Consider the following 27546-nt stretch of genomic DNA (forward strand, 5'->3'; position numbering starts at 1 on the left):
ACCAATTTTCAACTTCTCTTCCTATAATTGGTCCTCACTAATGTTCATGATAAAATACCACCATTTTTTCCTACTCAGTCTGTGTCTCATAGGAGGGCTGTGGGCAGTTCAGAAACCCGTTCACCAGTGACATCATCGATGGTGAATCCAAGCTAATAGAAACGGCAGGCTTTCTTTTCCTGAAAAGTTGCAATGCAAAAGTTGAAGCCATCGTTCTCACGATAATACAAATCTAAATATATTTTAAAACAAATCTTGTTTAAAAAAAAATCTGCCTAGTGATGATGTCACTGGTGGACGGGTGTCCGAACTGCCCACAGCTCTCCTATGAGACACAGACTGAGTAGGAAAAAATGGTGGTGTTTTATCATGAACATTAGTGAGGACAAATTATATGAAGATAGGTTGAAAAGTGGTGAAGTGGTCCTTTAAGTGCTGTGCTCAAGGACACCTTGATGGTATCTGCAGAGGAAGAGAAGGGAGTGCTTCCTCTTTATCTTCATCATCATCATCACCGTCTGTCTGTCTGTCTGTCTGTCTGTCTGTCTGTCTGCCTGATTTGACACTTACTGAAAATAGCCGATCTACAAGCTCACAACGCGTTTGTGAGTTTGTAGATCTGCATGCACCCAAGTGTAAACTTACTTGATACTGGATCTCGTGTGTAGCCCCTTCCCAACATTTTACTCTAGTTTTTATCTGTTGACAAAAGTTGTGTCTGTCTGTCTGTCTGTCTGTCTGTCTGTCTGTCTGTCTGTCTGTCTGTCTGTCATAGCTGCAGTATATGTAAATTATTTCATAGCTAGCTTAGTGGTTGTTCAGTAACAGAAGTGAGTACCTGTCTCTCCAGCCCTTTAGTTCAGGTCGGGATACCAAGTTTAAGTCCCAGCTCACATATGTAGTCCACAGCAGTTCAACTGTACAACTGGACTACAAGTCCCAGCTCATAATGTATGTAGTCCACATAAGTTCAACTGTAAAACTAGACTACACGTCCCAGCTCACAATGTAGTCCACAGAAGTTCAACTGTACAACTGGACTACAAGTCCCAGCTCATAATGTATGTAGTCCACATAAGTTCAACTGTAAAACTAGACTACACGTCCCAGCTCACAATGTAGTCCACAGAAGTTCAACTGTACAACTGGACTACAAGTCCCAGCTCACAATGTATGTAGTCCACAGCAGTTCAACTGTACAACTGGACTACAAGTTCCAGCTCATAATGTATGTAGTCCACAGCAGTTCAACTGGACTACAAGTCCCAGCTCATAATGTATGTAGTCCACAGCAGTTCAACTGTACAACTGGACTACAAGTCCCAGCTCACACTGTAGTCCACAGAAGTTCAACTGTACAACTAGACTACAAGTCCCAGCTCACAATGTAGTCCACAGCAGTTAATTCACCGTACAACTGGACTACAAGTCCCAGCTCACAATGAATGCAACAGTTCAACGTACAATTCAACTGTACAACTGGACTACAAGTCCCAGCTCACTGTGTGTGTGTGTGTGTGTGTGTGTGTGTGTGTGTGTGTGTGTGTGTGTGTGTGTGTGTGTGTGTGTGTGTGTGTGTGTGTGTGTGTGTGTGTGTGTACACGTGCACAGGTTATTGATTCAGGCTGGTATAGACATAAACAGGCAGTCCGAGTCTGGGACAGCACTGCACCAGGCTGCCCTCTGTGGGAAGACGGAGGTAGTGCGCCTACTGCTGGACGTAAGTTGAAATACTGATTTAACACGTTTTATGATTGGTCAAATGGTCAAACATTCTAAATGTAAAAAAAATAAACCACAGGGAACCAAGTCTGAAAAGTTGATGCGAGCCAGACCTCAGCCAACACCAACATGATATGAAAAACTGCAGGCCTTGTTGACTAGATTCAGAAGACACTTCGAAGCTCTTGCTATACTGAAATGATTGATTATTTATAAATAGAGAAATCCCGTCATTTAACCTATTTAGCACTATCATTTATTGAAAAATTAGGACCTAATTCACGCCAGCATTTTTTCCAGTCAAGCTCTTATTTTGAAATGCCACATTTTCAGTCGACCGGAAGTGGATTATCCCAGCAAGCTCGACGGAGCCGAGACAGCCTTTGTTTACATGATCGATCTATGCCGGTGCACTGCAGAGCTCCACATCGCCGGCTCTGTGCCGTCAAAGAAACGTTGTTTTGACCAAAATGCCATCTGGGACAAGGAATAGGAGATTGAAAGAAACGGATAGAATGAATTATTATGGCGACGACGATCTAAGATGAACGATCCAGTGCTAACAACATTGCTAGCTATAACTGGCTAACGTAAGTAGCATTATGGCTCGGACGATCGAATGCACTATAAAAGCGCAATTGACAAAGGTCTTCGGCAATGGCGGTAAGCGTTAGTATCAAAATTAGGCTTCAATTGACAAAGGACTTCGGCAATGGCGGTATAAGTGTTAACATGCATCTCCGTGGGTGAGAAGGACAGCTTTTCAGACCTGGGTCTGGCTGAGTGGAGTGTGTGGGGCTTAGCGAAGGGTCCATTAAGTCAGGGTTTCTCAACGTTTTTGGCCGGGGACCCCCAGAAATGCTTTGGCAATGTCTCGGGACCCCCGCCCCGCCCCCTCCCAACCCCCAATATAAATTGACTGCTACAATAACCTTAATAATAGAGACAATACACCATAAATAAATACTGAAACCAGATATAATCATTAGGGAAGGTGTATGCATGTACTATGTGTACTATATGTAAACTCTTCATTTCCACTTTCCAGCCATTCAGTTGCAAAGAAAATAAAAACCTTTTTTTTTTTTTTTTTATAATTTGGGGACCCCCCAAAATAATTTGGCGACCCCCTGAGGGGTCGCGACCCACGGGTTGAGAACCCCTGCATTAAGTGTCCACTCATGTCCTATTTAAACTTTCTACAAAAAAAACAGATATACAACGCCTCGCGAGTTCAAATGATCGGAATTGGATTGGATTCCCCTAGTATCAATTTTATATCCATATCATGATATTAGACTGGATATTATCTGTGATTTTTGATAGTGTAAAGGCCTATTCATAGTCTGGATTTTCGGTGGTGAGGTGACCACCGGAGCTGAAATAACGTTGAGCAGGTGGTGAGTAAAAACAGAAAGAAGGGCTGGGGCGGTGGCGGTGGTTTGCTCTTCACCGCGGCTCGTGACGTCATGTTGTAGTTCGGTGGTCACCTCACCACCGAAAATCCAGAATATGAATAACGCTTTAGACCGATACAGACGGGAGGCGAGACCCGAGTCGAGGCAGAGACCGGATTTGTTTGTATTTTTTCTCATTTGGTGGATACAGAAATCAGTGCGAGAGCATAATATGGGTATAATACAATGATTTCATTGCATTGTAGTGACGCCCAGAAGCAAAGATTTTAGTTCAAAACGTTTGCTCGGAAAGAATATATATTCAAAGATTTGCACCACATTTTCACGATTTTTCAAAAATAGCAGACCTACAAGCTCGTACAAGCTATGAGCTTGTAGATCTGCTATTTTTCAATAGCTAAAGTATAACATAATGCTTTAAAACACCAGAAGGGGTTCCCGCCCAAAATGGGTTAATGGATTTCACGGCCCACTCGAAAATGTTGAAAGGCCACCCATCTGTCCACTCAACATAACTTTATAAGTTGTCAGATGGGTGGGGCATTTTCACAGCATTTGAACTCATTTACTGCCAGAGTTTCTCTAGAAAAGTCTGCCAAAGTGCACTCGATGCTATAGGGTGTACCAAAACTCCTGGAGGGGGCGTCAACATATGTGTCACGTGGTAGCGGCCGCCATACTTGCTGGCTTGTCTGGTTTGTTTACATTGAGCGACTATCCGTGTGCTTGTATACGTTCTTTTTTTAAACTGACCTCACAATGGTGCAGACTTGCTCAGTAAATAAGTGCCACAGCAGGTCGCGTCGAGGAAATGAGCCAGAAAACGGAATTAGATGTTCAGCTTTCCAGCATGGAGACATCATCAAGGAACCCAGATTGGCGAGTTTACAAAAAGATGTAGAATGGCTTGGATCTCGGCTGTACGGCGCATGGGCGCAGAGACATAACGTTCAACAAAGTATCTAAACACAGCCATGTTTGTTCACAACATTTTCCTTGTCCTTGTAACGTATTTGGGCCCGACGTTCTTTCTATCCATCCTGGTGTTGGTTCACTATGTTGTCGCCAAGAACGAGCTCAATATTTACAAAAACATACCACCGTCACTCTATTCTGAGTGATGTGGGCTAGAATTTATTGCCCACGAGAGGGCCGTCCCTAGCTTTTCAGACGCCGCCCCCCTCTTGGTGACGTACACGTTTTCACACGCTATACACGAGTCAGGGAGTCTTCCCCCGACTCCCTTGGTCTCAGATCGACTCAAGTCCAAGTCAAATTAAGGGCGAGAGAGAGACGAGACAGTGTACATTAAAATGTGGACTCGAGGCTGGACTCGAGTCGAGGACTACGACACAACATTTTTTTTTTTTTTTATAAAGTATATTTATTGGTTTTTAACAACAAACAGACATTACACAACAAGAACATAATAACAAACAAAAAAAGAAAAGAAAAACAAAAAAACAAAACAAAAAACAGCTCAGGCACAACATCATTATAAATAAAAAGATTGAACATACAAAGACATGGCAAGGACAATGAACCACAATGACTCTTGAGTTTGGTAGACTCCCAATCAGGAAACACATCCATACAGTATATAAATACATGTTAAAAAGGCAGACAATACAGTTATCATAGGCACAAAACATTACAATAAGAGCAGACCAATGCATACTCCACCCAAAGGCCCCCCCCCCCCCCCCCCCCCCCCTGGCTGGCACGGAAAACCTCCAAGTATTGTGGCAGACAATGTTGGTCCAATATGATCTAAATAAGGGTCCCAAATTTTGTAGAAAGTGTCCAATTTAGAATGCAACATGCATGTAATGTATTCACAAGGAATACAGTCCATTATAATGTTATGCCATGATTTCTTTGATGGAGCAACATCCTTGATCCAAAACAAAAGAATATTTTTCCTAGCAGCAAACGTTAATAAGTTGAACAACCTCTTATGTTTGACATCAATAACATGATCATCCGGGAGACCAAGTAAAAGACACAACGGGTTTAAATCGATCGGGACACCAAAAATAACAGAGAGTTCTGATACAATGTCATACCAATAGTTCTGAAGCTTCACACAGGACCAAAGACAGTGAACATAATTACCAATCTCTGTCTTGCATTTAAAGCAAAATGGGGACGCACTGACATCCATTTTATTCTTGAGAGCAGGAGTTATATGTATACGATGTAATATCCTGAACTGGATGGATTTAGTTCGGTTACAAACTGAAATCTGTTTTGCATAGGCCCAACAACACAACATTTTGATATTGTACTATTGTGATATGGCATATGTGGTCTATAAATATCCGATCGGCAGATAGGCCTACTCAAAATCAAATTGGATCGGGAGCAAAAAATGAATTAACGTAATCGAGACATCCGTACTCGTGAGGTATGTGAACTTGCAGTTTGGCTATTTAAAATAACTAATCTTGATTTGTTTTTTGTCGTGAGGAAAAAACGGTGTCAGACATTATTATGATTATGAATATTGTATTTCAGAGTGGCATCAGTGCGGGGGTGAGGAACACTCTCTGTCAGACAGCGCTGGACATCGTTAACCAGTTCACCACCACACAAGCCAGCAGAGAGATCAAACAGCTGCTGAGAGGTGCGCACGCACGCACGCACGCACGCACGCACAAAGTGACACGTTTTTATTTCCCCCCCATAAATGAACGCCTTTATTTCATCCTTCATGGTACAACAGCGTTGTAGATCTGGTTAATAACAGTTACTTACAGTATAACAAAGTAAGGATCACAGAACTAGGCTACATGTAAAGTTTGAGCACCACTGACATAGAAACATGAGGTTTTTCAGAAAACTGTCAGGATTTGGAAGCCATTTGTATAATCTGGTCTCAGTCGTAAATGGGTTATATAGAAGTCAGAGGAGGACTGAGAAAGAAAGATTTGGTTTGTGTATATCTTTCTGCTCTAAACTACAGGTATATTTCTGCTGATTCATTGTGTTGCACACTGTGGGATGTGTACTGTATGTCTTTTCTTATTCACACTTCAGTGATATTATTAAGCTTATTAACTTTTACATTCACACAGTCAGCGATTATTTGACCATCTGTCCTCCTTGCTGCGCGTGTGCATGTGTGTGTGTGTGTGTGTGTGTGTGTGTGTGTGTGTGTGTGTGTGTGTGTGTGTGTGTGTGTGTGTGTGTGTCCGCGCGTGTCACAGATGCGTCGGCAGCGATGCAGGTCCGAGCGCTGAAGGACTATTGCAACAACTACGACCTGACCAGCCTGAACGTGAAGGCCGGAGACATTATAACTGTACGTACAATTTAGGCATTTAGCAGACACTCTTAAAGAGTATATGTTAATGACGTTTAGAAGATTTAGAACACTTTCCTGGGGGTCTTTATCTGTGTAATATGTGGTTTTAGATTACAATTCCCATAATGCTTTGGTGCACTGCTCCTCCATGTGGATAGGGGGAGGGCTGTCTTAGTGAGACAACATGTAGTCCAGGAAGGAAGTGAGACCCCAGTGTCCATGACATCAGAGACACTGGGCTCACTGCTAAAATCTAAAATATCTAAACCCACATATTACACACATAAAGACCCCCAGGAAAGTGCTCTAGATCTTCTAAACGTCATTAACATATATGTTTTTGCAAAAAGGGTGAAGTTTCCCTTTAATCCAGAGCGATTTACATTAACACAACAACTGCTTGTGACGGAACGTTCCGCCATATAGAATCCAACCGGCAACCGTTTCTGGCGGAACGTTCCGTCATATAAGCTTTATTATTGATATCAAACCCGATCGCTGATTTATTTGTTGGGTTTTTTTGTTTTGCTTGGCCTTTCCTTCTTCAGCGATCCTAGACCGGTTTCGCACACGCGCACTGCCGTTCACTTCTTGTATACAGGCAGACTAAAAAGCTGAATAACTCTAAATCTACTGAGCTCTCCATGGTTTTGACAAAACGCGCGACGTTCAGAGGTCTTTTCTGATTATCCGGTGATCCCGATTGGTACATTGTCACTTTCTACAGAAAGGATGACCTCATTTTAGCTCGCTAGCATTGACGCTAATTATTTAGCATCTAAAATGGACGCCCAAACCGGACGTGTATCCAGCGTGCAACACGACTAAAACCAAGTAGATCCGGGTCGGCAGTCTAGCGTTGCGGCTCTTGCGTCCACCAGGTGGCAGTGAATCGCAATACATCATATACATACATAGGCCTGGACGGTTAGCTCAACCGTCTGAGCACATAGGCTGCTAAGCCTGCCTGACTGTGTGCCGCGGATTCGTCTCCCGATCTCGACGGCCTTTGCCGCGTGTCTCCCCCCCTCCATCTCTCTCCCCATTTCCTGTCAGACTACTTTCATCCTATATCAATAAAGGCAGAAAAAAAAGATACATCATATACATAAAAAAGTAGTTATCATGAATCATACGTATAAGCTAAGAACGTAACAGTGGAATATCTATACAATGAAACTATATGCTATATAGTGCTATATCTTCATAAAATGATATCCAAGTTACATAAGTTGAGCCTGTAAGGTCGTCGGGGCTAGGGCAAGTGCTACGTACACGCACGCACGCACGCACGCATGCACGCACGCACGCACGCACGCACGCACGCACGCACGCACGCACGCACGCACGCACGCACGCACGCACGCACAAACCCCTCAGGCTCCGTCTGTTCTTAGCACAGCTTCAAAATCAACATCCATCTTGGAGGACAAGACTAAGGCCCCTATTATAAGTACAGGTCTTATGACTTCATTAAGACCTATAGACGGGGGCGCTGGAAGATGTCTATAGCAAGGGGGGCTGATGTTCTGGGGAGAGGCGGCATGGGGAGGGTCGACATGCTCACTATTTATAGCAACTATCGTAACTGCCCACAGTGAAATACATTTGTTGTAGTAGACATATTAGTGTACCGTAGGCTACTTTTAAGAAAATATATACGTGTGTGTGTGTGTGTGTGTGTGTGTGTGCGTGTGCGTGTGCGTGTGCGTGTGCGTGTGCGTGCGTGCGTGCGTGCGCCATGACAGGTTCTGGAACAGCATTCTGACGGGCGATGGAAGGGCTGTATCCATGACAACCGGACAGGAAATGACCGCGTGGGTTACTTCCCCTCCAACATGGTGGAGGTCATCAAGAGAGCAGGTGACCGCCGCACTGTGTGTGCGTGTGTGTGCGCGTGCATGTGCGTTTGCGTGTGCGTGTGTATGTTTGTACATTTAGCAGTAGTCAGTAGCTGTAAGATACTCATCAAAAGTCATAAGCCTCTTCAGGCAGCCCATTCGTTCTCCTGACCTGTCAATCATCTCCACATACCAAACACAACTCTGCTGGTCCTTTGACAACCAAACACCCCCCCCATCCCCCGCCCCCTCTCTCTCTCTCTCTCTCGACTTCACAGAACTAACTCGAGACTCGACTAAATCGAATAAAAAGAGATTGCCAACTCGACCTGGACTGCGACGCTAATGTCGTGTGACTCGACTAGACTTGCAAAACCATGACTTTGTCCCACCTCTGTTCAGAACAACCACAACATATAGCACAAATGTGTTTTTGTTTTTTTGTGTGCGCAAATAACGTAGCGAATTGGATGACCCTGTGTGCAACAATAGCAAGAGCGCATTGGACAGCTGTTACTGCGATGCGTGTGTGCGTGCGTGCGTGCGTGCGTGCGTGTGTGTGTGTGTGTGTGTTTCTTGATGTTGATGTGTAGGTATGTTGATGTTTTGTCTGTGTTATATAGTAGTGTTGATGGTGTGTAAGGCCTCAATTACACCTATACAACAATGTTGCATGCAATATGTAAGCCAGTTGTAAGTGTCATGGCCACCCCAATGCATTTCCAATGGAAGTCACATGGTTTGACACAACATTTGTGTTGTATGAGGGGGTGGGGGGCAGTCGAAACACAGACGAAAGCCGTACAACACAAATGTTGTGTCAAACCATGTGACTTCTATTGGAAATGCATTGGGGCAAGATGTAAACAAACCCTTTCATATCAATGTTGTATGCTAGATGCGAAGGTGTGAGTCAGGCCTTAGGCCTCAATTACACCTATACATCTAGCATACAACAATGTTGCATGGTAGATGTAAACAAGTTGTAAGTGTCATGGCCGCCCCAATGCATTTCCAATGGAAGTCACATGGTTTGACACAACATTTTTGTTTGATGCGGGGGAGGGGGGCACAACGCAGCCATCAAACAAAATGTTGTGTCAAACCATGTGACTTCCATTGGAAATGCATTGGGGCGGCCATGACACCTACAACTGGCTTACATATTGCATGCAACATTGTTGTATAGGTGTAATTGAGGCCTTAGTGTAGTGTAGTTGTGTTTGTGTATAGTGTTGTTGTTGTTATATTGTGTTGTGTTGGTGTGATGCTGATGTTGTGTAATTGCGTGTACAGTCCCTCGCGCAGCGACGCTAATATCACCGCGTGGATATTAGTCTCGTCCCTCTCAGTGTTAGACTTATTTTTCTCGCAATGTCCCGCCCCCATATTTGCATACTGGGCATACTTGTGTAACAGCCTGGTTCCAGTCGAATCTGGTTGGCTCGTCACCATTAAGGCCGTGAAGTCCTCCCACAATTGAGAGGGGCCAGACTTCATCTGCCTGCCTGTGGCAATATGCATTGAGAGGGACCAGACTTCATCTGCCTGCCTGGGGCAATATGCATTGAGAGGGGCCAGACTTAACCTGCCTGCCTGGGGCAATATGCATTGCAAAGGCAGACGAAGGCTGGTTACACAAGGCTGGTATTGTCTGTGCTCGCCATTCGTTGTCATTTTACGCGATATCGTGGTGCACAGTTCTGGATAACCACTGATCCATCATCAATAATAATATGAAGGCGACCGGTCGGACCGTTCTGGAGATACGCAAAGGACAAATACACTCACACACCTTTGTGGAATTGATTGACGGAAACAGTGTTGATTTTGACGGCAAATTTAGATTTTGGGTTTAGTCGGTGTCTTTGGAATAAGATTCCATTTTGTTTGAGTCATATTTCAGTCATCTGAAATGTTTTAGTTTTAGTCCAGTTTTAGTCGACTGCATCTACAGTTGATTTAGTCTTTTAGTTCTACTGGATCTCTTCTCCACGAGTCCCTCCATAACATTTTAGTTTAGTTCTTATTTGTTGAGGAAATTGTCATCGACATGTGATGTCTCCGTCCGGGGTAGGCTACCCGTCCTGCCAGGGACAGAATGGTAAAGTCACCAACATGTGATGTCTCCGGCCCGGGGTAGGCTACCCGTCCATCGCATTCCACACGTTTGCCGTTTGCTCAAATCCGTCCCAAACCAACGGTCAACGGTTTTGCCATCTTGGGAGTGAGGATGCGTTGTTGATCTCTGACGTTCGCTGGACATTCAGGCATACTAAACTATCGTTTTCCTGTCGTCGTCGTCCCCAAACAAACACACACACACACACACTTCAACTGAAAGGGTGTGTGAGCCTTCTCTTCTATAGGTCATCCAATTTACTAGGTTACACACTCCTATCAAATCAGAAACTTTGGTGCTATTACAACCCATTTTGGGCGGGAACCCCTTTTGGTGTTTTAAACATTGTTATAATTTAGCTATTGAAAAATAGCAGATCTACAAGCTCGTAGCGCGCCACCGAGTGGCGCGCTACGAGCTTGTAGGTCTGCTATTTTTGAAAAATTGTGAAAATATTTACTGGAGGATTTAGAAGATTTCTTTTAAAAATGTTGAGGTCAGGCCTAAATGGGATAATCATTTCACATCGCTGCTGTCGGGCAGAAACCTCTTATACCTTTCACTTTGCTTTCTCGAAAGAGTGATATAATTATTTATATTACATATATATAAATATATTCCACTGCAAATATACAGCATGCATGCATTACTTATTCCTTTCTAGTCAGTGGTTTTCAACCTTTTTCATAATTATTATCAAGGCCATATCATTTATTCTACATTTGAGCCACGGAACCACCATTTGATGACATTCAGGCTCTCAGACCCAAAACTAAAGAATATTATCATTCCATTCTCTAATTGCTATAGACTTAATTCTTGTAAATTAAGTAATGCAGATGTTTAAAGGAGCATTCAGTGATTTGGGTGATTTGGAAAACCACCCAGTCCGCCCCGGTAACAAAATGTGCACATGCACACGCTCTACAGTGGGGGGAAGTGCAACAGCATGTGCACCAAGGCCCGCCCCACACATGATTGGAGGAAGGCCCCTCTCATCCTGATTGGATGAAGGCTTTGCCACCCGCCACCAAAACTGAAACTAGGGTTTTTTGACCCCACGGGGCTCACTGGGGACAGGGAGGAACTCCTTATATGGTCAGCACACTCTATAGTAGGGAGGATTATCCAGAAAAAAAGAAAAAATAAGTGATATTTAGATTAAGTCAAATCACTGAATATACCTTTAATTCTTGTAAATGAAGTAATGCAGATGTTTAACAATGACTTGACTCTTGAAAGCGTAAAATCTCAAAAGTTAAAGAAATACTCTCCATCATTTAGCTATGGGGACCACCTGGAACCCCCTCAAGGAACCACTGGTGGTCCTCAGACCACTGGTTGAAAACCACTGCTTTATTATGAATATATTTAACTTTATTTCTAGATGTATTTATTGTGTGCGTATATGCACACAAATACATGCATATACAGTACATACATACGTACGTCTGAGTACATTATGTATGCATTCATTTTTATTTAATTAACATACATTAAAAAATATATATATTATGTTTCTTTCTTGACATAGTGATATTATATATTCATATAATTTATGGACGTATCTTATTTTGTTTTCACTGATGAGTTTCTTTTTTTTTTTTGTCGGTGTTGATTTTGCCCCTCCTCCCTCCCGCCGCATCTCATCCAGGCCACGCCCCCTTCCAGCAGGGCCACACCCTCCTGCTCCGCAAGCCCCACCCCTCCTGTCCCGTCGCCATGGCGATGAACGGCCTCCTCTCCTACCCGCCCTCCCAGGTCCTCCCCCTGCGCTTAGCCCCGCCTCCCCGCCACTCCTCCCAGCCCCGGGACAATAACACCCCTCGCTTCTCCTCCTTCGGTTACGCCCCCCTCCTCCCCCTGCTCTCCTCCCCTCCCCCACCCCACAAGGCTCCTCCCCCTCCCCCGCCCCCTCGCCTCTCCTCCAGACCCCCCGCACCCCCTCCCCCTCCCCCTCCCCTCTCCTCTCACCGGGAGCAGCTCAGCCACACAGGTACATATATAGCGTAGTGTGGCTTTAACTTATAAGACTTAAGACTCCATTATCCACATAGTAGCAGAAATACCGTGGTGTGGCTTTATCTTAAGGGTTAAGACTTGAGTTTTATCCATACGTTTCGTAACCCAGGTTCTCCCATATGTCTCTGTAAAAACCCTGCGTTTTTTATTTAACTCTAACTGATGCAAGCGTTCACATTGGCAACAACAAAGACAGGCTTCACTCACTGTAACATTCATTTCAATGGAAGCCTGTGATTTGAAGATACAATGATGTACATCAAACGTTTGCAGCTGCTACAAAAGCTACAACAGCTATACAAAGCTACAACAGCTATACAAAGCTACAACAGCTATACAAAGCTACAAAGCTACAACAGCTATACAAAGCTACAACAGCTATACAAAGCTACAACAGCTATACAAAGCTGTTTTTATATTTTTGTATATTTGCCAGTGTGAACGCACCTTTAGATCTACGAAAGATATGCAAATAGTTGAGCTGGCTTCAACTTTTTTAAGCTCATTGAGTCAGTCAATCACTTGTTTTTTTTTTGTGTTTTTTTTTTGCATTAGTCCATTACCACTCCACTACTGTCCACACATTTCCTTGTAATGAGAGAAATGCTCACTGTTGCTTCTGTTTTTAACCCAAGACTTTTAGTATATTTTTGAGTGGTGCAACCACTCCAATAGACAGCTATGTGTGTCCGTCCGTCCGTCCGTCCGTCCCTGGCTGGGTCTGTCTGTTCGAGCACGAAATAGCGTTTGGTTGGTTTTCACCACCAAGTGTCACTGTTGTGCAGCCTAACACACACAGACACACATATTAACTGTATATATGATGATTGCAGGTGTTACAGTACAGTACAGTACAGTACAGTACAGTACAGTACAGTACAGTACAGTACAGTACAGTACAGTACAGTACAGTACAGTACAGTACAGTACAGTACAGTGTACAGTAGAGGGACCCCCACACGATAACTCTGTCATTTCTCAACCATTTCGGACGTGGGGCGGCTCGCCGGAACCGGGCCGACCCCCTGGGCGCGTTCCTGTGGGTCTGGAACTTCCGGGGGCCCCCCCCCCCGGGACCCCCACATGGTAACTCTCATTTCTCTACCGTTTCGGACACGGGCGGATCACCGGAACCAGGCCGGCACCCTGGGCACGTTCCTGTGGGTCTGGAGCTTCCGGGTACCCCCCCCCCCCCCCCCCGGGACCCCCACACGGAGTTGCACCACTCACTTCACACGGGAGTGATTTTAAATATAAGTAGGCTATATTTTTGCGGTTGACAGGTTGGCACAAATCTGACAAAACTGAACATTGTATGTGTGTACGTGTGTCGGGGGTACCCACGACGGCACATGTTGACTAGGGGACGGGGCGGCGATGAATTACGATTGTGTCATGATGACGTAACTGGAACGATGCTGAGTCGGCTGACGTAGACTTCACAACGCTAGCGCCAGTGTTGTTTTCGTCGACTAAAACTACGTCGACTACCATTTTTCACTGACGAAAACTAAATGGAAACTAAATGAAAATTAAGCTATGATGACTAAAACTAAGACTAAAATATACTGACGATTTCGTCAACAAATAAAAACTAGACTAAAATGTTAGGAAGGGACTAGTGGACAAGAGATCAAGTATAAGTCATTTTACACTTGGCTGCATGCTGAAAATAGTCGAAGTCTGCTTGCGTCCGCTTCAGACATCATTGTAACCATTTTTTTTTTTGCGGAGCCGTCTTTTGCGTCGACCGGGGCGGCGTTGAATGACGTGAAGGGGAACCTGCCCCCCAATGTCACATCAAACATTTGGCCGCTTAACACTTAGCCCACTAGCATGTATTGAAAAATTAGGATCTAATTCACGCCAGCATTTTTCCCAGTCGAGCTCTTATTTTGAAAAGCCACATTTCTAGACCACCGGAAGTAGTATTATCCTAGTAGGTTGAACAGGTCCCGTACAACTGTTGTTTACAATATGGGTCTATGCCGGTGCACTGGAGGGCTCCACATCGTCGGCTCTGTGCCATCAAAGAAACGCTGTTTTGACCAAAAATGCCATCTGGGTCAAGGAATAGGAGATACAGGCGATTGAAAGAAACAGATAGAATGGATTCTTATGGTGCCGATGATCTAAGATGGGCTCCGGAGTCTTGTGACAACAACAGCTAGCTACCAGACGCTAACGTAAGTAGCATTATGGCTCGATCGATCGAATGCACTATAAAAGCGCAATTGCCATTAATCAACGGCAATGGCGGTATAAAGCGTAGTATAAAAAAAATAGGCTTCAATTGCACAGAGTGCCGCGCTATGAACTTGTAGCTCTGCTATTTTTGAAAAATCGTGAAAATGTGCCTCAAATCTTTGAATATATATTATTACAGAGTGAACATTTTAACTCAAATCTTTGCTTCTGGGGAGGTCCCTGGAACAACATGTTTTCAGATGGGCCAATTACATATATTTGTGGGGTCCTTGACATGAAATTCTGAGCACCACTACAGATACAGAAACATATAGGTATTTCAGAAAACTGTGAGAATTTAGAAGACATTTTTTAAATTTCGACGTCAGGCCTAAATGGGTTTATGATTCTACAGCACATTTCATAATAGACTACTGTAGCATGTAACTCAAAAGGCTTTGCAAGGAGCGCTATGATTTAAATGTATTAAAGATAAGACAAGGACATGCACACACTCACTAAACATTATTGATATGACAAATGATTGTCCAGAGAGGTCGTACAGTATTAAACTGGGAATGGCAGCCATCATGCACGACACCAGAATAATACTATCACTGATGCTCAACAGATGGCCGTAAGATTTTCTGATCAGCGTGTCCGAGTGTGTGTGTGTGTGTGTGTGTGTGTGTGTGTGTGTGTGTGTGTGTGTGTGTGGGTACTTTGTGTGTGTACTTTGTGTGTGTACTTTGTGTGTGTACTTTGTGCACATCATGAGATCCCTCACATCGCAGATGGTAAAGGATTTGTGCTTTTTGTCTGCATGTGCGCATGTGCATGTGGCCGCGTGTGTGTGTGTCTGTGTGCATGTATATATCCGTGTGAATGTGTGTGACCATGCATGCATGCACTTGTGCACGTACTATTATGTATAATTGTATATGTAGGCTTGTGTCATTTAATAGTTTTGTATTTTTATCGAGTTTCAAAAGTATATTTTCAATATTAATTTTAGTTTCAGTTAGCGGGTGTCTGTTATTTTCAGCTATGCCATATTTAAAACCCATTCTGGGCGGGAACGCCTTTTGGTGTTTTAACCATTATTTTTAAACTTTTATCTATTGGAAAATAGCAGATCTACAAGCTCACTCGGTGCCACGCTACGAGCTTGTAGATCTTGAGTTTTTGAGTCGTGCAACCAGTCCAAGGAACAGCTATGTCCCTATGTGTAGAGTACCAAATGTCCCTATGTTTAGAGTACCAACAGGGGGCACTGTTGCACCACTCACTTCAGACTGGTCTGATTTTAACTCAAATCTTTGCTTCTGGGGCGGGTCCCTGGAACTACATATTTTCAGATGGGGGTCGGCGGTCAGACACAGATAATTCTGGGGCTCCTTGACGTGAAAAAAGTTGAGCACCACTGACTCAGAAACATAGGGTTTTTCAGAAAACGGTTATGATTTAAAAGCATTTTCTTTTTTAATCGGCCTCAGGTCTAAATGGGTTCAGCATGGATATTATATGATTTGACTCACAGTCATGTAGAGTCGACCTGCAGCTCCCTGTGGTCCGGGGCCCACTGCTGGTCTGTGAGGGTATTGCAAGTATAGGCCCCCAAATAATTGGCAAAACATATTTAAAAAAAATATTTTAACGAAATGAAAGATCCAACACACAGAACACCATTGATCGGTATTGTTTTCATCATTCTGTATATATGCTAATATAGATTTTCAGTAGTCTACGATAGAGGGGACGCTCTTCCGCGACCTGTGATTTAATCCCCGGAGAAAAACGTGATGGAAACAAAACTCAAGCCGGAGAAGTTACAGTATAGTTACAGTATAATTCGTTTTTAAATAATACATAGTGTGAAAACAAGTGATATTCAACTGCAAATAACTAAAGAACGGAACATTAAATAACTAAAGAACGGAACATTAAATAACTAAAGAACGGAACATTAATAACTAAAGAACGGAACATTAAATAACTAAAGAACGGAACATTGCAAATAACTAAAGAACGGAACATTGTAACTAAAGAACGGAACATTGTAACTAAAGAACGGAACATTGCAAATAACTAAAGAACGGAACATTGTAACTAAAGAACGGAACATTGTAACTAAAGAACGGAACATTGTAACTAAAGAACGGAACATTGTAACTAAAGAACGGAACATTAAATAACTAAAGAACGGAACATTGCAAATAACTAAAGAACGGAACATTGTAACTAAAGAACGGAACATTGTAACTAAAGAACGGAACATTGTAACTAAAGAACGGAACATTGCAAATAACTAAAGAACGGAACATTGCAAATAACTAAAGAACGGAACATTGTAACTAAAGAACGGAACATTGTAACTAAAGAACGGAACATTGTAACTAAAGAACGGAACATTGCAAATAACTAAAGAACGGAACATTGTAACTAAAGAACGGAACATTGTAACTAAAGAACGGAACATTGTAACTAAAGAACGGAACATTGTAACTAAAGAACGGAACATTGTAACTAAAGAACGGAACATTGTAACTAAAGAACGGAACATTGTAACTAAAGAACGGAACATTGTAACTAAAGAACGGAACATTGTAACTAAAGAACGGAACATTGTAACTAAAGAACAGAACATTGTAACTAAAGAACGGAACATTGTAACTAAAGAACGGAACATTGTAACTAAAGAACGGAACATTGTAACTAAAGAACGGAACATTGTAACTAAAGAACGGAACATTGTAACTAAAGAACGGAACATTGTAACTAAAGAACGGAACATTGCCGAAACACACTTTTCTCCCTGATGAAAGTAGAGACTCTCTTGATATAATTGGTGTTCACCAGTGGTGGGAAAAAGTACTCAAATGTTTTACTTAAGTAAAAGTATAAATACTGCAATGTAGACCTGTACTCTGTTACAAGTAAAAGTCCCGTATTCAAAATGTACTCAAGTAAAAGTACAAAAGTAGCGGCATCAAAATGTACTTAAAGTACTAAAAAGTAAAAGTACTCATCTTGCAGAATGTCCCGCATTTTACAAGTCAAAATGTGTACAAAAATCTTTTGAAAATAGCCGATCTACAAGCTCACAATGCGTCGAGACGCATTGTGAGCTTGTAGATCTGGCCAAAATATATAGGGCTGGAGTGGTTAATGGATGTTTTCTAATCAAAATTACAATCTCCAAAGTACCTAGTAACTAACGTTTTAAAATAAATGTAGTGGAGTAAAGCGCAATATTTGGATCCAAAATGTAGTGAAGTAGAAGTGAAAGTATTGGACATTGGAAATACTCAAGTAAACTACACATTCCTCAAAAATGTACTCAAGTACAGTACTTAAGTAAATGTATTTAGTTACTTCACATAGAACAAAATATTCTGTGCGTCCTCAGAGATTAGTAAGAATGTACGCGGGCGAGACTGACAGAGAAACTGGCAGTAAATGAGTTAAAATGCTGTGAAAATGCCCACCCCATCTGACAACTTAAAGTTCTGTTGAGTGGACAGATGCATGGGTGGCCTTTCAACATTTTCGAGTGGGCCCTGAAATCCATTCAAAGACTGTGATCCATATAAGCCTGAACACACCATGACACATGATGTATACCGCCGTCTCCTCGTGCTTATTGTGTCGACGCCAAAATGATCACCAAAATTTATTTTTATTTTACCAACTTTTGTAAGTCTATGTATTTCTTTCCATGCACTTGCTTTTCGTTTTTGTTTGATTAGGATCGGGTTTGAGTTCATTCTAATAACCTTGTGTGTGTGTGTGTGTGTGTGTGTGTGTGTGTGTATGTGTATGTGTATGTGTATGTGCGTGCGTGCGTGTGTGCGTGTGGCTGTGCGTGCGTGCGTGGGGCTGTGTGTGCGCTCCACAGGCTCCAGGCCCTCAGAACCGAGTCCTCAGGGTTCTCCTACTCTGGCCCCTCAGAGCAGCACCATGGAGGACATCTGGGTTCTGCGCAGACCTCTGGCAGGTATAGGAGCGCAGTGTTGTTTTTGGCAGCAAGTTTTGATTTTAGTTTTAGTCATATATATAGTCTCTTCAATAGTTTTCAATTAGTTTCTGTCACAATTTGGTCAGCCGGAATGTTTTGGTGTTAGTCTATAGTTTTAGTCGACTAAATATCATAAGATTTTAGTCGACTAAATCTACAGTTGATTTAGTCGACTAAAATGTAGTTTGGTGAGCGTTGATGCCGTCGTAATGTCTGTTTTTACACTTGCTGAAAATAGCCGAGCTACAAGCTCACAACGCGTCGCGCTGCGGACGGGAACCACTCTTGGGGTTATCTGTACAGTATGTACAGTATTCAAAAATGTAAAATATTTGATGCTGCTTTATATATATTTGACGTTTTTCAGAGACAGTTTTTATAATCTACCCCAGTCCAAAATGGGTTATAGTAATATTTTGGTATGAAGGGTGTAAAATGAAGCAGTTCTAGATTTCCATACTTCGACTAAATCAACTGTAGATTTAGTCGACTAAAATCTTATGATATTTGGTCGATCGGCTATTTTCAGCATGCAACCAAGTGTTGACTTTCTCTTGTCCACTAGTCCCTTTATAGCATTTTTTTAATTTATTTTTTATACTTTATATTTTTATTTTTTGTGAACACCACGGTGTGGTCATACAGATACAACAACAAAAAAAACAATAGCATTTATAGCATTTTAGTCTACTTTTTATTTGTTGACGAAATTGTCAATATATTTAGTCATAGTTTTAGACATCATGGCTTAGTTTTTATGTATTGTGTCAGTGAAAAAAGGCAGTCGTTGGCATTTGTACTTTACTTTAGTATTTCCAATTTCCAGTACTTTTACTTCTACTCCAATGCAGAGCCGAAATTTGTACTTTTACTCCACTACAATCATTTGAAAACTATACTATTACTATCAACCCTATACATTTCGGCCATTTGAAAATAGCAGATCTACAAGCTCACAATGGGTCACACCGCGACAAATTGTGAGCTTGTAGATCTGCTATTTTCAATAGATTTTGTACACATTTTCAGCTTGTGATATGGGACATTACGCAATATTAGTACATTTTCAATTCCGTATACTTTTACTTGTAACGAAGTAGTTGTAAATTGCAGTATTGGTACTTTTACTTAAGTAAAACAATTGAGTACTTTTTCCACCACTGTTTGAAAGTATATTTTTTTGTACAGTTCGTTCATTTTATTTTAAGTTTTGTACAGCGTACAGTATGATGATGACAGTATCATGATGATGATGATGACATCATCAAGATGTGTTTCACCATGTTAATGATTTTTTTCGGATCTCCAGTTCTAGGAAAAACAGAATGGGGGGACTTTTTTTTATTATTTCCACACAACGGCTCTAAGGCATGACATAGTACAGTACTATTTTACGCCACCGGAGGTACAGAGCAATCATTCCAGAACAGACTATAAGCCTTAACAGTTATCGTGCCATTCGCGTAGATCTACGGCAATTAATAAATGATATACGCTCCACGCCATTGCCATTGATGTCCGGCAACTATAGCATCTGGTTGCTAGCTGGTGCAGTCAATAACACAGCCATCATGGTCATCTGTTTCTTTCAATCGCCTGTATCTTCTATTCCTTGTCCCAGATGGCATTTTTGGTCAAAACAAGGTTTATTCCACGGCCCAGAGCAGACTCTGTGTTGCCTTCCATTAGACTCGGTTGGCTCCGTTTTGATAAAAACAGGACGTGACCACGCACGCATCGTCCAACCTCCTAATATAAGATCAAGACCGGAAGTCTGGACATGTGGCTTTTCAAAATAAGAGCTGAACAGGGGAAAAAATGCTGGTGTGAATTATATCACATTTATCAATACATCCTGGCGTAGTTTTGGTTAAGGGAAGAGAGGAGAGGGAGAGGGAGAGGGAGAGGGAGAGGGAGAGGAGAGGAGAGGAGAGGAGAGGAGAGGAGAGAGGTTACATAGGGTTTAATACATGTGGAGAGAGAGGAGAGGAGAGGAGAGGAGAGGAGAGGAGAGGAGAGAGGTTACATAGGGTTTAATACATGTGGAGAGAGAGGAGAGGAGAGGAGAGGAGAGGAGAGGAGAGGAGAGGAGAGGAGAGGAGAGGAGAGGAGAGGAGAGGAGAGGAGCTTGAAATATGAAATATGAAATATGAAAAATGAAAAATGAAAGATTCACTTTTGTTTTGAGAGCTTCACGTTGTGGCACATAAACAAAGGGCCTTTTCTCTAAAACCGCAACTCTCTGGAAGAGATTTCTAGGAAAGCACGAGTTCAAAACGTTTCCTGATGAACAGAACAGACATTCCATTTCTAAACGGCGTCTGTGTTGTAGCGCCAACAGACAGCTTGTTGTTGCTCCAAGTATACTGACGACACACACACACACACACACACACACACACACACACACACACACACACACACACACACACACACACACACACACACACACACACACACACACACACACACACACACACACACACACACACACACACACACACACACACACACACACCTGCTACTTACTTAGTATAGTAAGCTTATTGAAAGGTAAATGGGGCATTTATATAGCGCCTTTATCTAAAGCCCTTTACACTGTTGGATTACATTCACCCGTTCTATCGTGGAATGAGCAACGCAGCTAAACGTGAACGCAGCCCAGTCATTCCTCCTTCCAGACTTGTATGAACACGTCACAAATGAATCTTTCTTGGATTTTGATGCAACATATTAAAACACTTTGAGGGCATACTACGCGTTACCCGCATTTTAATCAAATATTCTACGCTGCCGAGATTGTTTTATTACCTTTAGATCATACGATGAAGTATTTGGGCTTTTGATCGACGAAAACCTGGCGAAAATAGGTTCCTCCGTGTGTTATTTTCGATCGCACCACCCGCCATCTTGGTACGCCACAAGACGGGTGCATAAGACTGCATTCCATGAGGCCGTGTCTTCCGTTCACTTGCATTGGACTTAATTTCCCAGAAGCCCTAGCAGCCCAGCGCATGGGTCGATTTCCGGTTTCGACTTCATAACATGAAGGTCTCATCTCCAGGTCCGCGCAAAGCCGGAGTTTCTTTTTAATTATTAAAATACAGCGAATTAAACGCATTAAAGGAGCATTCAGTGATTTGGGTGATTTGGAAAAAAAACCCGGTCCACCCGGTAACAAGATGTGCACATGCACACACTCTACAGTGGGGGAAGTACAACAGACCACAGCACGTGCACCAATGCCCGCCCCACTCGATCATGATTGGAGGAAGGCCCCTCTCATCCTGATTGGATGAAGACTTTGCCACCCAAAGCCCAAACCGAAACTAGGGTTTTTTGACCCCAGGGGCTCACTGGGGACAGGGAGGAACTCCTTATATGGTCAGCACACTTTATAGTAGGGAGGATTATCCAAAAAATAAGAACAAATAAGTGATATTTGAATTAAGTGAAATCACTGAATATACCTTTAAACAAATATCGGGAATGTCGTATTATGCAGCGGCGGAACACTGGAGTAAACAATTAGCGACTGTCAAACTGTTCCAACCATACAGTGTGTGTGTCACTCACTCATATGGTACAGCAGGGGTTCTCAACGTTTTTGGCCGGGGACCCCCGGAAATGCTTTGGCAATGTCTCGGGACCCCCGCCCACAATAACCTTAAACCATTTTGGGCGGGAAGCCCTTTTGGTGTTTTAAGCATTGTTATAATTTAGCTATTGAAAAATAGCAGATCTACAAGCTCATAGCGCGCCACCGAGTGGCGCGCTACGAGCTTGTAGGTCTGCTATTTTTAAAAAATCGTGAAAATAAATTTTAAAAAACTTTTTTTTTTTTTTTTTTTAAATAATTTGGGGACCCCCTAAAATAATTTGGCGAGCCCCCGAGGGGTCGCGACCCACGGGTTGAGAACCCCTGGGGTACAGTACGTGGCACATCCCTCAAACTATGACATCACCTTTAATGTTCCGCTGGTTTATAGAAGTGAATTATTATAGATGTTTAGGTGACTTCCCGACGGTCAGCATGTTATGACGTGACCAGACAGTGGCCTTGTGGTTAGAGTGTCCGCCCTGAAACTGGGAGGTCGGGGTTCGATCCCCGGCCGGGTCATACCAAAGACTGTAAAAATGGGACCCAATGCCTCCCTGCTTGGCACTCAGCATCAATGGGTTGGATTGGGGGGTCAAATCAACTAATCAAATGATTCCCGGGCGCGGCACAGCTGCAGCTCACCGCTCCAAGAGATGTGGGTCAAATGTGCAGAACAAATTTCACTGCGGTAACGTGTGTGACAAATCGTATGACTTTGACTTTGACTTGTGGTCGGGTCAAAGCGTGTATCACTATGGGAAGTAATTTTTCAAGGTTTTAAAGAAAAACTTTGCACACACAATCCCACTAGGCCGAGGAAGAAATGACACCCATGCATCCATCCATCCATCCTCAACCGCTTATCCGTAGTAGGGTCGCGGGGGCAACAGCTCCACCAGAGAGCTCCAGACTTCCCTCTCCAGAGCAACATTAGTGACTTCCTCCTGGGGGGGATCCCGAGACGTTCCAAGGCCAGTGAGTTGATGTAATCCCTCCATCTGCGCCTTGGTCTGCCCCAGGGGGGTCTCCTCCCAGTGGGACGTGCCTCGAGGACCTCCCTAGGGGGACACCCGAGAGGCATCCTAACCAGATGCCCCGAACCACCTAAGTTGGCTCTTTTCCAGGCGAAGGAGCAGTGGCTCTACTCCGACATTATTTATTTTATATTGTTTTATTATAATCAATAAAACCTGTGTATCTCAGGTGGAGACCGCAGCGGCAGCGTCGGCAGCATCTCCAGCGTTCGCTCGGCAGGAAGCGTTCACGGCTCCACCGGAAGCATCCAGGGCTCCACAGGAAGTATCCAGGGCTCCACAGGAAGCGTCCAGGGTCTGGGGAACACCCACGTGCTGAACACGCCCCTGACCACGCCCCTCACCAGCCCCCACACGCCCACCACGCCGGGACTCAACACGCACGGCCTCAACGCTCCGGGCCTGCACGCCCAGGCCGAAGGGGTCAAGGTCAGTATATCACTGTGTACGTGTGCGAGTGTCTTAAAAAATGTTGCCATTGATGAGTGCATTGTTGTTTTTACTTTGAAAGCGAGATTACAGGTTCTACCGTCTAAACTTGATCTCTCCATCTGGTTTCCAGGCAATCATGCTCCTCACTGTATCCATCATGGCCATGAACAAATAGCTGAAACCATGTCCCACATCTTAAATGGTTGCCATGTTTACAGGGGCCTCTACATAAGTAGGCATGACAGAATAGTGGATTTGATATTGAAAGACATCTCTTCCATTGTCAGGTCCTCCATCATGCTTTATAAGCATTCTACTGTGAAGCCGAGGATGTTTAACCTGTGTAATGATGATTCTGTGTTCTCTAACATTTCAGCTAACACCCCTGATGTCATTGTTGTAAATGAAAACCATAGAGAGGTGTTCATTCTCGAGGTCGGCTGTACCTTTGACTATAGCCTGGAAGAAGCCTTTCTAACCAAAGTGTTGAAGTATCAGCAGCTAGTGCAGACCATCTCACAGCTAGGCTACAGATGTAAACTTTTAGTTTTTATCTTTGGCAGCCTAGGGCATGTGCATAAGTTGGTCGTGAGGGGCTTACAAATGGCCGGCCTTTCCAAAAGGAGAGCCAAGCAGTTAGCGAGGTACTGCTCAGTTTCAGCCATTTATAGGAAGCCGCTCAATTTGGAGGAGGCGTTGTTTCCTTTATCCATGATTTATGTCTGCTGCCCTGTGTCCGACATGTCAGCTGTACTGTATGTAACGATGCTTTGCCGTCCATGCACGTTGTAACTGGCTGCTCTCCCACTGTCAAACTGCACTGGCAGTGTTTATGTCCTTTGTACAAGGTATTCCTGTACTTCTCATTATGTGGACATAGATAAACATTTCAAATGTGTGTGTGGTTTACTCATAGTGAAACTGGAACCCAGGTGTGTGTGTGTGTGTGTGTGTGTGTGTGTGTGTGTGTGTGTGTGTGTGTGTGTGTGTGTGTGTGTGTGTGTGTGTGTGTGTGTGTGTGTGCGTGTGTGTGTGTGTGTGTGTGATTCAGTCATAGTGAAACTGGAACCCAGGCCGTTAAGACGTCAGAGAGGTTACACTCGTTTCAACATCGCCCACAACATGTGTTTCCTGTTTGGTGTGACGTTGTGTCATAAATTAATTGATTTGTTTGGAGACTCAGTAACACTCAGAGTTAAGGGGGGCGTCCTTGCAAATAAAACATTTGAGAACCACTTGTACTAGCTGGGACTCCTAATACATACAGTAGTAGTGTCATAGTAAATGCGTGTCATACATATTCTGAAGAAAACCTGGAGACTTTAGATTCAGTAATTGGGTCTTTTTAGACAAGTCTTTACCACGGACACATTTGTGACCAGATTTGACTGATATGAGAGACTGCCGTCGCGCAAATTCCAGCTTTTCACCAGAGGAGAAAAACAATTTTTTTCTTTCCCAAAATGAGTTAATAGCACAGGCAGACTCTTCACATACTAGCTAGAGCATGTCTGAAATAAGTGTCAGAGCTGAAATCGACATGTAAATATGAAATAAATGCTTAAACATGTAGGTGTAATGTTAGAGTCCACAGAAGTGAACCTATCAAGCCTGTTTTCTCAACTCGCTGTTTCTCTGCAAGACATTACTCTATAAGCCATATCTCCAAAACCGGTGGGTCAAACTCCAATGGCAGTCCCTCAGTCAAATGTGGTCACATTTGGTGAATGTTTCCACCCAGAATGTGGATGCTAGGGTTCCCATTGGTTCATTCATAGCTCCGCCTCCAGCACGCGTGTCACTGGCCAAACAACATACGTATAGCGGCTGCCAGTTAGCACAGGCAGCGTGCCCTCGAGGGGTTAACGAACACGTGTATATCTCTGCTGTCGGGAAGAAACCTCTTAACTCCAAATTGTTCATTTTTCAGGAAATTAAGAAAACCTTAATATTTTCAAAACAAAGCAATACAGCGTCATCAAAGTTGGTGTTGTGACTTTAAATATTGTCAATTACTTGCATGAGAGGGAGTTAGTTGCTTTAGCAGACGGTTTGAGGGTCAGATGGAGTTAAGAGGTTTTGTCCAAAGCGTTTTTTTTTACTACTTTCCCATTGGTCCAATATTTTGAGTGGTGTAAACCACTCCTACAACTGGCTTTGTTGAGTGGTGTCTGTTCGTACCAAAAAATGAGCATGGTTGCTATGGTCACCCAGTTCACCCGGGTGTGATTTCAGCTTTGTTAGTTTACGTGTCTGTTCGTACCAAACAATGAGCATGGTTGCTATGGTCACCCAGTTCACCCGGGTGTGATTTCAGCTTTGTTAGTTTACGTGTCTGTTCGTACCAAACAATGAGCATGGTTGCTATGGTCACCCAGTTCACCCGGGTGTGATTTCAGCTTTGTTAGTTTACGTGTCTGTTCGTACCAAAAAATGAGCATGGTTGCTATGGTCACCCAGTTCACACGGGTGTGATTTCATTACGTCAGACATTACGTCAGACCACAGCTGATCAGTCTATATAAGACCTTACACCACTCAGTTCACACGGGTGTGATTTTTTAAACAACACACAGACGTAAAGGGTGTTCAATAGCACTGATGTATGCAAAAAAAAATCAAAAACCTCAAAAATTTAGTTAGGAGGTTTCCTCCTGACAGCAACGAATTAAAATAGCCGATCTACAAGCTCACGCATTGGCGTCACATTGTGAGAATGCGACACATTGTGAGCTTGTAGATCGGGCTATTTTACAGTGAGCAACATCAATATGAAGTGTACATACAGTAAAGGTCTCCACACACCGAGCGCGTTTTTCGGATTTTTAGCGGCGTTTCTCTATCGTTTTTTCCAAAAAACGCGCCCAGTGTGCAACCACCGTAAGTCTTTGTTCTGGAGTTCAGACAGAGAGGAGAGGAGAGAGGAAACACCACATGACCCCTCTGTTAACCTGTGTATGTGTGTGTGTGTGTGTGTGTGTGTGTGTGTGTGTGTGTGTGTGTGTAGCTCCTGGCTACGGTGCTGTCTCAGTCAATGAAAGCAAAGGAACACCTACTGGAGCAGGCAGCAAGTAAGACGCACGCACACGCACACTCACACACACACACACACACACACACACACACACACACACACACACACACACACACACACACACACACACACACACACACACACACACACACACACACACACACACACACACACACACACACACACACACACAGCTGTCCCATGTGTTATTCATGATGACCACTTCTGTACAAAGTGAACCTCTCATGCTCTCTGACCCCCCCTCTCCCCCTCCCCCCCTTCTCTCCCTCTCCCTCTCCCTCTCCCTCTCCCTCTCCCTCTCCCTCTCCCTCTCCCTCTCTCTCTCTCTCTCTCTCTCTCTCTCACTCACTCTCTCTCTCTTTCTCTCTCTCTCTCTCAGGCTCTTCAGGCGGTCCAGCTGTAGTTCACGAGCAGCGGTCGTTTGAGCGGAAAGCCGAGGAGGATGATGGGAAAGTGAGTTCCGCTGTGACCTTTGACCTCCGTCTACTCCATACATGCTACTCTTGACAGTCAGTCTGCCGTGATTTGGGATCACACTGGAATACTTGGAACGCCACGCCCTGCCTGGCGTTCTGGAAACAGCCAGCCAATTGGAGACGGTCTTGGTGCGGTTTACACCGCCTCAGGGGCGTGGCGTTCCAAGCCTTCCAGTGCTATCCCAAATTACGCGTCAGTCTGTCCACGGAGGGCGGAGCTTATCAGACGTGATGTTTGTATAGAAGGGGTGTGGCTTAGCCCTGTAAACATGAACTGGATGCACATGTCAATGAAGTCATGCACACAACCA

General features: G+C 43.5%; 1 protein-coding gene across 1 annotated transcript in view; it reads left to right on the forward strand.

Moving 5' to 3' along the window:
- The window catches only part of LOC306921369 (uncharacterized protein), a gene marked incomplete at both ends in the record, with an annotated part of 88181 nt that overhangs the window by 32483 nt on the left and 28152 nt on the right, over positions 1 to 27546 (forward strand). Inside the window, 9 exons of the mRNA XM_079498480.1 lie at positions 1612 to 1720; positions 5658 to 5766; positions 6350 to 6444; positions 8196 to 8310; positions 12065 to 12406; positions 18518 to 18616; positions 23442 to 23701; positions 26712 to 26775; positions 27139 to 27212. Coding sequence (XP_079354606.1) covers positions 1612 to 1720; positions 5658 to 5766; positions 6350 to 6444; positions 8196 to 8310; positions 12065 to 12406; positions 18518 to 18616; positions 23442 to 23701; positions 26712 to 26775; positions 27139 to 27212 — 1267 coding nt within the window. The remainder of the gene's footprint in view (positions 1 to 1611; positions 1721 to 5657; positions 5767 to 6349; positions 6445 to 8195; positions 8311 to 12064; positions 12407 to 18517; positions 18617 to 23441; positions 23702 to 26711; positions 26776 to 27138; positions 27213 to 27546) is intronic.

Source organism: Electrona antarctica (assembly GCF_951216825.1).
Source record: "Electrona antarctica genome assembly, chromosome: 4".
NCBI lineage: Eukaryota > Metazoa > Chordata > Actinopteri > Myctophiformes > Myctophidae > Electrona > Electrona antarctica.